Source organism: Amblyraja radiata, chromosome 1 (genome assembly GCF_010909765.2).
Source record: "Amblyraja radiata isolate CabotCenter1 chromosome 1, sAmbRad1.1.pri, whole genome shotgun sequence".
Classification (NCBI taxonomy): Eukaryota; Metazoa; Chordata; class Chondrichthyes; order Rajiformes; family Rajidae; genus Amblyraja; species Amblyraja radiata.
Genome location: NC_045956.1, coordinates 21,173,257 through 21,185,866, shown reverse-complemented (window position 1 = coordinate 21,185,866; position 12,610 = coordinate 21,173,257). Strand labels below are relative to the sequence as shown.

General features: G+C 47.3%; 2 protein-coding genes across 3 annotated transcripts; both read right to left on the bottom strand.

The window, feature by feature from the left end:
• Positions 1-1,177: 1,177 nt before the first annotated feature.
• Positions 1,178-2,622, bottom strand: neurog2 (neurogenin 2). Of its 2 annotated transcripts, none has more exons than XM_033018706.1 (2): positions 2,410-2,622; positions 1,178-2,198 (listed from the first exon to the last, which is right to left on the bottom strand). In XM_033018706.1, exon 2 carries the CDS (start codon positions 2,183-2,185, stop codon positions 1,547-1,549), a length of 639 nt encoding a protein of 212 aa, XP_032874597.1. In that variant the 5' UTR covers positions 2,186-2,198; positions 2,410-2,622; the 3' UTR covers positions 1,178-1,546. The 2 variants fall into 2 exon arrangements, with proteins under 2 accessions (XP_032874597.1, XP_032874592.1); XM_033018701.1 differs by having other exon boundaries at positions 1,178-2,189.
• Positions 2,623-3,075: 453 nt separating this feature from the next.
• On the bottom strand, positions 3,076-3,819 carry LOC116978912 (proline-rich protein 2-like). The gene has a single exon (XM_033030621.1). The coding sequence runs from the start codon at positions 3,817-3,819 to the stop codon at positions 3,076-3,078; it is 744 nt and encodes a 247-aa protein (XP_032886512.1).
• Between the last annotated feature and the right edge of the window lie 8,791 nt (positions 3,820-12,610).

The window sequence follows — 12,610 nt, the reverse complement described above, 5'->3', positions numbered from 1 at the left end:
TCGTTAATTCCGTTTTCCATTGCTTTATTTTTACCGCCAATATGTCCATTAAAGCACAAATTCTGCATCTAATCTTAATCGATTTTTCAAATTGCGAATGTGTGAGATTCGGTGCTAAAATACATAATTTGAACGAAAATATTTATCGTAGATAGTTTATACGCTTGCATAGAATTTGGGTGGGGGAGTCTGTGTGTATTGTTCACGGATCAAACCAATCTTTCACGACTTTATCAGTACGATAGACACAAAATGATGGAGTAACTCAATGGGACAGGCAGCATCTCTGGAGAGAAGGAATGGGTGACATTTCGGGTCGAGACCCGAATCCGTAATCGTTTTTATTAGATTTAAAGCAATGAAGTCTTGGGGGCTTTCCCTTTTAACAGCAATACTGCCAACTAACTATAATGAAAAACATCTGATCAGAATTTTTCTTATTTTTGGGTTATTTACTTTTATCTCGGTCACTTTGCCGTTTTCCGCGACCCACGTTTCCCTGAAAAGATTCGATATGAAATGCGTCTTCTGTCTGCTGATAATCTAATAACGAGTAGCGAGTAGAGGCTGCGTGTACAGCTGTTCTTTTTCACACTATTTCAATGAGCCAAGCACTTGCCAACTTACTTATATGAAAGTTAAACTTTTTTTATTTTAAAAGGCATAAATCGAAAACGCTTTCCATTTGATTTGCAGGCGAATACATAGCAACAATAAACTTTTGAAATATACAAAATATACATTTTGTGCATGAAATCTTTCTTTTATAATAAATAAACGTGAACACATGTGTAGATGATCGCCATAATCCTCCGTGTCGGTTTGTTTTATTCGCCTGATTTTTTTTCCCTTGGGGTGAAAAAAAGGCAATTCTTCATCCCCGGAGGTCGAGATAAATAATGCATGAACCCTCCTTCCTTGTGTTTCCCTTCTCTCCCTCCCTGCCTTTGATAAAGCGCTCAACCTAAATTTACACGCTCGTTTTCATTCAAAAAAAAGTCTACAAATTATGCAATGACTTCTAACCTCGTCCCGTAGCACAACATCTTTTTCCGTAAATCACATTAGACAGCTGGTGAAGCCGCTCTTATTCTCGAGATGATAAAAGGGGAAGGGGGGGGGGGGGCAGAAAGAGAAGGGAGAGATGTGGCGGGGGGGGGGGGGGGGGGGGGGGGGGGAGGGGGGAAGAGAGACCCAGAGAACAAAAGGCATTGTGGAGAACCTGGGGAAATGGACAAAGTGCAGCGAGGAAAAGTTTGGTTTGACAGTTCAAATTCCCACAGCCTTCAACAGAGTTCTCTCTGGGAAGAAAGGCAGATGCCGAAGTATGTACCATTGGACCTCGGCGGTTAACGTGTATCAGCAGTGAAAAATACATTTTCTTTTTAAAAAATACATGACAAAATCTCAATCCTATAAACGCTAATAAGAAATGTAAACAGTGTGTCTCCAACTTTTTTTTCTCCCCAGCCAATAGGCATATTCATTGTTTTCATTGCAATAGACAGACAGGGTTCCCCCGTCTCTGATACAAGATACGCGAGCTTTAAATAAATTCATGGAATGAAGAGGCCTGCAAAAAGTCCGACTGGCGTTTAGCGGCAGCGTACAGGCTCTCGGGTTGCCCGAAGTAGATGTCTTCCGCCTGCGCGGGGCTGCCCGGCGATAAAGTGCATGTGTAGGAGGAAGAGGAAGGCGAGCTGAAGCTGTTCCAAGAGCTGGCCGAAGCCCCGGGGCTAGGGCTGCTCAGCCCCGTGTCCAGGTACTGCCTGTCCGGCCCTTCGGCGCTGGTGTCCCCGCTGGGATCGGCGAGCCGCAGAGCCTCGGTCAGTGCCCAGATGTAATTGTGAGCGAAGCGCAGGGTCTCGATTTTGGTCAGCTTGGCATCCTCTGGAAAGGCGGGCAGCACCTCCCTCAGCGCGTCCAGCGCCCCGTTCAGGTTGTGCATCCTGTTCCTCTCCCGGTTGTTCGCTTTGATGCGCCGGGTCTTTTTGATTCTTTGCACCAACTTCTGACTCCGGGCTTTGCCGCGACCCCGGGCTCGCCTTTTGCAATCGGCTTTGGCCGCGGACGTGTCCTCGATCTCTTCCTCGGCTGAGCTGAGAGAACAAGCTGGAGCCGGGCAGGCAAAGTACTTGCCACTGGCTTGCTCTTTGTAAGGACAGCGATCAGACTGTGGAGACATGATGCTGCTGCTGCTGAAAACCAAACAAGAAAATTAGTTCAAAGATGGTTAAAACAAACACGCATACTAGTGAAACTATGGCACATTGTATTCAATATAAACACATCACATTGACAAACAAAGCAAGCACAGCTTACTTTCCGAATGATGCTGGATATTAAATTAAAGTCTCAAAAGTGTTAAAGCACTTGTTAAAAATTGCTGTCCAAGATAATTTCGCCTACCTGGTATAATTGTTTCTCTCTCCTTTTTTTTCCACCCGTCTAACTCGCCTTTTTTTGCAAATATATATCTATAGAGCATCAATTAAGTCGCAATAAGCAGGAGTGCTGTGCGCCAAGCTGAGTGGCACGCGACCTGGGAGGGGTAGGGGGTGGGGGTGGTGCCGGGTATCAGCAGCGCTGTGGCGAGCTTGCGGTTTAAGCGGCGGTGTGTGTGTGTTTGGCACACGCCGGCCTTTCACTGCTTTATATATTATATATACAAGAGGGGGAGGGGGGTGGTTGGGGGGCCAGACAATCGCCGCCCCGGGGGCTGAGGCGCGGGCGGCTCGCGCTCGCTGCCACTCGTCGCGCGCCCCCATTGTCAGGGTTTGTGATGAGGAGGGAGGGAGGGGGCGGGGAGTGTCATTGTCCCGGGGCTCGCGCTCGCTCCCATTGTCTGGGATGGAATGGGATGGGCTGGGATGGGATAGGATGGGATGGGAGGGGGACACACATTGTCCCGGTGCTCGCGCTCGCTCCCAAGGTCTGGGGTAGGGGGCGGGTGGGGTGGGGATCCCATTGTCCCGGGGCTCGCGCCTATTGTCAGGGATGGGGGGGTCCCATTGTCCTCGGACTCGCGCCCACTGTCAGGGGTGGGGGTCCCATTCCCGGGGCTCGCGCCCACTGTCAGGGGTGGGGGGGGGGGGTCCCATTGTCCCGGGGCTCGCGCCTACTGTCAGGGGTGGGGGGTCCCATTGTCCTCGGACTCGCGCCCATTGCCTGGGATTGTGATGTGGGGGTGGGGGTCCCATTGTCCCGGGGCTCGTGCCCACTGTCAGGGGTGGGGGTCCCATTGTCCCGGGGCTCGCGTCCACTGTCAGGGGTGGGGGTCCCATTGTCCCGGGGCTCGCGCCCACTGTCAGGGGTGGGGGTCCCATTGTCCCGGGGCTCGCGCCCACTGTCAGGGGTGGGGGTCCCATTGTCCCGGGGCTCGCGCCTACTGTCAGGGGTGGGGGTCCCATTGTCCCGGGGCTCGCGCCTACTGTCAGGGGTGGGGGTCCCATTGTCCCGGGGCTCGCGCCCACTGTCAGGGGTGGGGGTCCCATTGTCCCGGGGCTCGCGCCTACTGTCAGGGGTGGGGGTCCCATTGTCCCGGGGCTCGCGCCTACTGTCAGGGGTGGGGGTCCCATTGTCCCGGGGCTCGCGCCTACTGTCAGGGGTGGGGGTCCCATTGTCCCGGGGCTCGCGCCTACTGTCAGGAGTGGGGGTCTCATTGTCCCGGGGCGTGCGTCCACTGTCAGGGGTGGGGGTCCCATTGTCCCGGGGCTCGCGTCCACTGTCAGGGGTGGGGGTCCCATTGTCCCGGGGCTCGCGTCCACTGTCAGGGATAGGGGGGGGGGGGGGTCCCATTGTCCTCGCTGTCGCTCCCATTACCTGTGATTGTGATGTGGGTGGGGGGGGGGGGGGGGGGAGCCCATTGTCCCGGGGCTCGCGCTCGGAACACGGCGGCGGCGGCCGGAGCGTGCCGCTCATTAATGCGCGAGGTCCCGGGCCAATCGCGGCGCGCCCAGCCACGCGCTCGGGAGCCGCTCTCCCTTTCACGGGGGGAGGAGGAGGGGTCATTAGAGCAGGGACATGGTGTGAGAGGGGAGGGGATGATAGAGGCTGGCGCACGTATAGAATGGACGGGGGAAGATAGTGATACAGAGCGAGGCATGTTGCACAGAAAGCGAGAGTCTTGCTTGCGCACCGACCTACAACAGGGTTGATTGCAAGACTCCGGGAACCGCCGAACTACCTGAATAGAACAACGAGAGAAAATAATGCAAGTAATAAATTGATACAGATAGTAGCAATGTTACAAAATTTTGAGATTTTAAAAATCAAGTCTGTAATTTATCCCATCAGATAAAGCATAAAAATAAGTTTAATTTGACACCTAATTCACTTTCATATCTCAAGTATTTAAAAGGTTATGGCCATTTTCATACTGGGAAATGAGCATCTTGTTCCCTATTGATTTTCTATGGACATAACAAAAAAGCTGTGATCGTGAACAGTCAAAAGCTCATAACTTTCTTAAAAATTAAGAGAACTGAATGAAATTTTCAGTTATCATAGATTGAAGCATTCTGAAACAAATATAAAATAATCTTACTTGGATGACCTGAAATTAAAGCATATAATTAGTTAGTTACCTAATTGTAGCTAATTTCAGACTTCAATTACTAGATCTAAACATCTATCCATTTCTTAATAAATGATTAACATTTTAAAATAGCCTAAATGTCCAAATAATATTCACAAATAATTCACAATAAAACATGATTTTTAAATCTCATTTACATTAATTTATAGGCCAAATGGAAGGAATTTAGTGTTTAATTGCTGTAAATAAATGCCCATTTAAATCAGCTTTCCAGTGGGTCCCTGTGGAACGCGCTGGTTTAGAACGTTCACATTGCGGTAGATTTGTGCCCCAAATGCCCAGAAAAATACTGCGCGATATAATGGGCCCAAATTGAGCTACTCGCAATATTAAACTTAGTATAAAGGGATCTTTAGAAGCCCTTTTTAATGTAAAAATATACAACCTAACTTCTGTGGTCTGCTTTATGAGACTCTGCGGTTGCTGGCGGTCGCGGGTTTAGAGATTGATTTTTAAACTACTATAACTATTATTCAAGGCCTTTAAACCTAATAATAGCTTTTGCGACGGGGTCTTCCAGCGATTTTTCGTTAATAATTAACTAGGCTGAACATTTTCGATTGGAACAGCTTAGAGAAAATCGCGTTTTAAACCCGCCCCCTCTAAACGGCGCCAAAATCGCGCACAGCCTCAGCAGCAGATCTTCAACGACGCTTCAGGTACGCTTTGCAACATACCTACAGATAGCAAACGGTTGGAAATAATAGAGAATTGTACTTGACAGGAGGTAAATAGACATGCACCGGCGGTTGAAGAGAACTTAAACGTTAAATACAATGTAGATTAATAAAAATGGAAAAGGTTCCCAACCTTGCATAGAGTCAAGTAAATACACGTGCAGTGTGAGAACTGCGAACATCTCGTAGGAAAGTAGATTATGAATTTATAAAAGGCAAAATAAGTTACGTATCACAGAAAATAAAGAGTGATGCAGAGTAACAACAGTAAATCGGAAAGCAGATGTGATACAAACGCGCGTAGAGAGAGTGAAATAATTGTACAAATTATTGCATTTAAAAATTATCAGCAAAGTGTGAGCATTTAAAACTAGCTCTTCAGATGCCCAGCGATGACAAGCGAGTCAAGAATAAATTCTTGGATGAAAACTATGGATTAAAAAAGTACAAGTCACATGGAAAATATAAGGTAATATTCTGACAGAGATTAGCATAATAGGAAGATGAAAATAGTTATTAAAACAATGTAAGAAGAACAGGCATTTAAAGTAAAAATGAAAACAGGGAAATGGTAAATCAGATAATATATGTGAAGATAGACACAAAAAGTTACTCAGCGGGGCAGGCAGTATCTCTGGAGAGAAGGGGCGTTTGGGATCGAGACCCTTCTTCAGACGCAATATAAGTGGGTGCCAAAAGGAACTGGCACAAAGACAAACACCTAAATAGACAAAAATACGAAAAACTGCAGAGGCTGGAATCTTGAGCAAAAAAACCCAAAGTGCTCGAGTAACGCAGCGGGTCAATGGGGAGAATGGATAGACGATGTTTCGGTCGGTGCCCCCTTTCAGACGGAATGAAGTATTGCCAGACGGCAACGTGAGAGGTTTGTATTTAGGCAGCACCTTTCACAATCTCAAGATGTCCCAAGGCGATTTACAAGCAATTAAGCGCATTTTATTCAGTCATGAGTTATGGATGTCCCAGATAAGACCGATATTTATTATTTCTTTCTAACGGCTCTTGAGAAGACGGTAGCGAGAGTACATGTTGACTTGCTGCACTCTGCGTGGCGAAGGTGTCCACATAATGTTGCTAGGTAGAGTGTACCAGAAAGTCGACACTGACAATGAAGGAATGGACGAGGTTTCAATGCTATGTGACCAGCTGCAAACTCTACAGGTAGTTGTATTTCCATGTGTCCATCGCTATTCTCATTCGAGTCAGGTTAAGTCAAAGATAGACACAACATGATGGAGTAACTCAGCGGGACAGGCAGCATCTCTGGGGAGAAGGAATGGGTGACGTTTCGGGTCGAGACTCTTAAGTCAAGTCAGGTCGAGTTTATTGTCACGTGCACAAGTACGGGGAGATACAGGAAACAATGAAAATCTTGCTTGTAGCACCTTCACAGGTGCATATATTCAGACCACACGTAAAACATAAATTATAAGAAACAGTGAAAAGAAAATGACTGCACAAAAAATATTAGTGCAAAACACAATAAGAAAACACGTAACGCAAGAGGTAGTTACTAGTAGAAACAAGGAACTACAGATGCTGGTTTACAAACAAAAGGATACAACGTGCAGTAGTAACTAAATGTTCAGGTAGAATCCCTGGAGAACATGGATAGGTGACGTTTTGGGTCGAATCCTTCTTTAAGCCGTCCAAGTAGTTCGTGGTGTTCTGTTGTTGGGGGGGGTGGGGGGGGGGGGGGGGGGGGGGGGGGGGTGGTAAGGGGGCAATAGTTATTAAGGCAGGTCACCTTGGTCTCTTTGGGCACATGTATGATAGATGGCCGATTGAAACAGATCCGTTTCAGTTTTAGTTTCAGTTTATTGTCACATGTACCGAGGTACAGTGAAAAAGATTTTGTTGCGCGCTAACCAATCATCAGAAAGACAATACATGATTACAATCGAGCCATTTACAGTGTATAGATACATGAATAACATTTAGCGCAAGGTAAAACCAGTAAAGTCCAATCAAGTATAGTCCGAGGGTCACCAAAGAGGTTCAGCACTGCTCTCTGGTTGCCTGACAACAGCGAGGAACAAACTGTCCCTGAATCTGGTGGTGCGCGTTTTCACACTTCTGTACCTTTTGCCCGATGGGAGAGAGGTGATGGGGACCTCAGACTGCAGGCAACGGAGGTCATGGATTAGGAAAACGTACTGTTGAAGATTCCTGGCTCAGATGTCTGGAGTCAATCTTTATAGATGGGACACACTGCAGCAGATAGAAGGAGTGAATGTTTAGCATAGCGAGTGGGCCATCAGTCGAATCGATGGCTTTCTTCCTGTGTCTGTTGGAAGTGTTGCTGGAATTGCACACACCTACCAGCAAGGAGTTTTCTCGCAGTTTTGACTCGCTGGTTTGGGAGAGTTAGGAGGTGAGTTATTTCGGTTGAATATTCCGTCTTTTCTCTTGCCGTTCTAGCACGCTATTTAAGTGATGATCTGGCTAAACGCCTGGCCCCAGATGCTATGGACGTGGGCAGAGGTTGTCAGGAATGCTAATACTAGAAAGGCGGGGAAAGGCCATTACTTTGCAAGTGAGCTTCATTAAGTCGGGGGTGGGGGGCTGGGGAGCGGGGGTGGACGGACAGACGCCGAGGGTGTTCACACAACACAATCTCTTACAAAGAGCGACACAAATGACTAAACTGTCAACTTTAGGTGTTGTTTCGGGGTTAAATATTGACAAGATTCGCTACTATTTCTCTTTTTAGCATATGTGCCATCCTGAGAAATAAGAGGGAGCTTCTGTTTCCCATTTCAACCAAAGGACCTCATCTTCAATTGCTCACCACATTCGTTCTTCAATCGAGGTGTTATTGAGACATAGAATCATAGTCATGACGCGTGGAAAACAGGCCCTTCGGCCCAACTTGCCCACACCGGCCAACATGTCCCATCTACACGAGTCCCACATACCTGCGTTTGGCCCATATCTCTCTGAAGCTATTCTATCCGCGAACCTGTCGAAATGTTTCTTAAACGTTGTGATAGTACCTGCCTCACCTACCTTCTCCGACAGCTCGCTCCATACACCCACCACCCTTCGCGTAAAAAAATTGTTAAGAAGTGATTATGAACTGCTGAACAGATTAGATAATTATGATGTAATTTAAGTCACAACTTTCTGATTCAGGGACGAGTATAGACTCTGGCCCACAACGAAGTAATGAAAAGCTAATTGTTTGATTGGAAAAATAGAATAGAAAGGCATCGGATTGTCCGAAGTAAGAACAAAGACAATGGGAGAAAACGGACACAGGAAAAGTAATGAAGGAACAACAAAGTTAAACACAAGGGAAGTCCAAGAAATAGGAACATTGGATCATAGAAAGAACAAACGTGTAGAAAGCTCCGATAAACTGACAAGGGTCACAAGAAAATGCAGACGATGGAATCGTGAGTAAAACACAAAGTGTTGGAGATATTCAGAGGGTCCGGCAAATCTGTGGAGGGAATGAACAGGCGACAACATTTCGGGCCCAGACTATTCTTCAGATCCAATTCCTTCCCAAGATGCAGTCTGACCCATATAACCGTATTACGATTACAGCACGGAAACAGGCCGTCTCGGCCCATCATGTCCGTGCCGAACACTTATTTTCCCCTAGTCCCATCTACCTGCACTCAGACCATAACCCTCCATTCCTTTCCCGTCCATATACATATCCAATTTATTTTAAAATGATAAAATCGAACCTGCCTCCACCACTTCCACTGGAAGCTCATTCCACACAGCTACCACTCTCTGAGTAAAGAAGTTCCCCCCCATGTTACCCCTAAACTTCTGTCCCTTAATTCTCAAGTCATGTCCTCTTGTTTGAATCTTCCCTACTCTCAATGGGAAAAGCTTATCCACGTCAACTCTGTCTATCCCTCTCATCATTTTAAATACCTCTTAACCTTCCGCGTTCCAAAGAATAAAGATCTAACTTGTTCAACCTTTCTCTGTAACTTAGTTGCTGAAACCCAGGCAACATTCTAGTAAATCTCCTCTGTACTCTCTCTATTTTGGTGACATCCTTCCTATTATTGGTGGGGTGGGGGGAGCGGTGGTGGCGCACAATCGCAGGACAGGATCATCGAATGGCGAAAGAAACTGACATCGCAAAAGGAAGACACAAAATGCTGGAGTAACTCAGCGGGTCAGGCAGTATCTCTGGAGAGAAGGAATGGGTGACGTTTCGGGTCGAGACCCTTCTTCACGGAGAAAGGTCGGCCTGAATTTTAAAGTGTCCTATCGAGCAACGACTGGAGGCAACGATTTACACGTAGTTACGGTAGTTGCAGAGCTGGGAGAGTTCGAGGTCGCGGCGTCCAGGCACAAATACTTCGGACATGCAGTAACATCCCCTTGACTATTTCACAGTCAAGCAGGCTGGAATTACACCACAGCTCACCTGCGGCAAGCGAAACAATAAACGACCGACTGAAGGCTGTTGGCCGTGCGCTCGCAAGTCACGTCCAAATAACCCCATCGAAGGCTACCCACTCGCGCCTCGGCACAACAGTGATAACAAGAGTCGGGGAAAAGAAAGTGTAGAGGAAAGGAAAGCTAGACGAGAGGAGAGAACAACACGTGGCAGGTAACAGGTGAACACAGACGAGCATTGGGGGGTTGATAGGCAGATGGCTGGACGAAGGCCGGAGATAACCACACGGAAGGTGTGAAACAAATGGATTGAAGAGGTGGAGAAGAAAGGGGAGGGGAGTTGGTTGTTTCAGGGTATCTAAAATTGAAGCATTCAAGGTTTTCGAGATACTGCATGGTATTCCTGGGATGTCAGGACTTTCATATGAAGACAGACTGGATAGACTCGGCTTGTACTCGCTAGAATTTAGAAGACTGAGGGGGAGGGGGGGGGGGGGTCTTATAGAAACTTACAAGATTCTTAAGGGGTTGGACAGGCTAGATGCAGGAAGATTGTTCCCGATGTTGGGGAAGTCCAGAACAAGGGGTCACAGTTTAAGGATAAGGGGAAAATCTTTTAGGACCGAGATGAGGAAAACATTTTTCACACAGAGAGTGGTGAATCTCTGGAATTCTCTGCCACAGAAGGTAGTTAAGGCCAGTTCATTGGCTATATTTAAGAGGGAGTTAGATGTGGCCCTTGTGGCTAAAGGGATCAGGGGGTATGGAGAGAAGGCAGGTACAGGATACTGAGTTGGATGATCAGCCATGATCATATTGAATGGCGGTGGAGGCTCGAAGGGCCGAATGGCCTACTCATGCACCTATTTTCTATTTCTATGTTTCTATGAAACAGGCCATTTGGCCCACCGAATCTACGCTGACCATCAATTGCCCATACATTTATTCTATGTTATATCATTTTCGCATCCTACACACTAGGAACAATTTACAGAAGCCAATTAACCTACAAATCTGCACGTCTTTGGAATATGGGAGGAAACCAGAGTCCCTGGAGAAACCCCACGCGGTCACAGGGAGAACGGACAAACTCTGCACAGACAGTACCCGTAATCAGGATCAAACCCGGGTCTCTGGCGCTGTAAGGCAGTAGCTCTACCGCTGTGACGCCCACACATTGGAGAGAATTGGATAATTCAATATTCATACACCGAAAATCAGAGCATATCTAAAATAACACCAAAACATGTCACCCATCTGCGTTCATCGGGGATGCTGCCCGACTCGCTGAGTTAATCCAGCACTTCTTGTCTTTATTTGGAAACCAGAATGTGCAGTTCCTTGTTTCTATACTATAAAGGGGGGATTCGAAGGACAAATGGAACAACGAAATTAGACGGATGAAACACAAAAGACTTCAGATGCTGGAAACCTGAGTAAAATAAAACAAAGTGCCAGAGAGTTCAGAGTTCAGCGTGCCAGGCAGCATCTGTGGATGGACATAGATGATGTTTTGTGTCAGGACCCTTCCTCGTACAATTGTACATGATTGAATTCAATAAAATATACCTTCTGGTGAAGCAGACGACCATCCAAGGAATCCAATGGATCTCTTCCGCCTGCACATGAGCCATACCCCTTCATTCCCTGCGTATCCATGTTCCCATCTAAAAGCCTCTTAAAGCCACTGTAATGTCTATGATCATTAGCCTTTCTTCTGATTATTGATACCAGGTTATTGCATATAATTCATGAACAACATCGTGTCCCCAGCTACTAAATCGGACTATTTAAGTGTCGTGTTAAAGAAACTAGCCTCCTTGTTTGTTTCTGGGATGAACATGAAAGGACGGCAGAGCGTGATGTGCGTATCAAAACCCTTTTGAAATGCAACAAAGTTCGGCAATTTCTTTATTGGTTCAATGGTTCTTTATTATCACGTATGCACTGCACAGTGAGTCACTTTTTTGCAAGTCGCATATTTTGGCACCATTCACAAAAGAAAAAGTCTAAAGTCAAAAGTTCGGTCCACATGCTATGAGTGGAGTGCCTGGTCCATGTAATCCCAGGTAAGCCCTGGAGTACTGTAGGGCCTCCTCCGTCCGGCTCGGCGGTGAGCTTTACAGCGCCAGAGAACCAGATTGGATCCAGTCTATGGGTGCTGTCTATACGGAGTTTGTACGTTCTCCCCGTGACCGCGTGGGGTTTTTTTCCGGGTGCTCTGGTTTCCTACCACATCCCAAAGATGGACAGCTGGTAGGTTACATGGCTTCTGTCAATTTGTCCCTAGGGTGTGAGGTAGAGCTAGAGTACTGGCATACTGATCATTGATTAGCATGGAGTCGGTGAGCCGAATGGTCTGTTTCCACGTGGTATTCCTAAACGGAACTAAACTAAATATTGGCTAAAAAGAGTTAAGAAAACCTTTCAGTATTCTACAAATACATGCAGGAAAGGAGGAGCAGAGAGGAAAGTATGGCTAATGTGGCATCAGAGAAGACGCCGGGTGAACAATTACCACACTGTTATCTTCATGAAACTAAACCTCTTCGTGTGAGTTTACCCGACCACAAGTGTGGGTACAGTTTCGAGTCCACGTGGGGGCTAGTTCCCCGCCGTCTGTGGGCAGGTGAGGGGGCGCTGGCGGTCTCGGGCTATTCCCGGCGGCTCAGTCTGGGTCTGAGCCTGCAGAGAGAGAGGAACAGTTAGAAGGGAGTGCTCTATTTTCTCCTCGCTTTCTCTTTCTCCAGGCTGGAACTCTCTTGGTTTTTAAGGAGCGGGGCTGACGAGGTGCTCTGGCTAATCTGACGCAGTGTTGCTCCTCTGGCTGTGGCCTCAGCTCAGTCCTGAGCGCTGTCCAGGGTTCGTTGTTGTGGTCGCTGCCTGCCTGTCGGTGACGGATATCGGTGCGGGCCACGGGGTAGACGCGGCGACACGCTGTCTT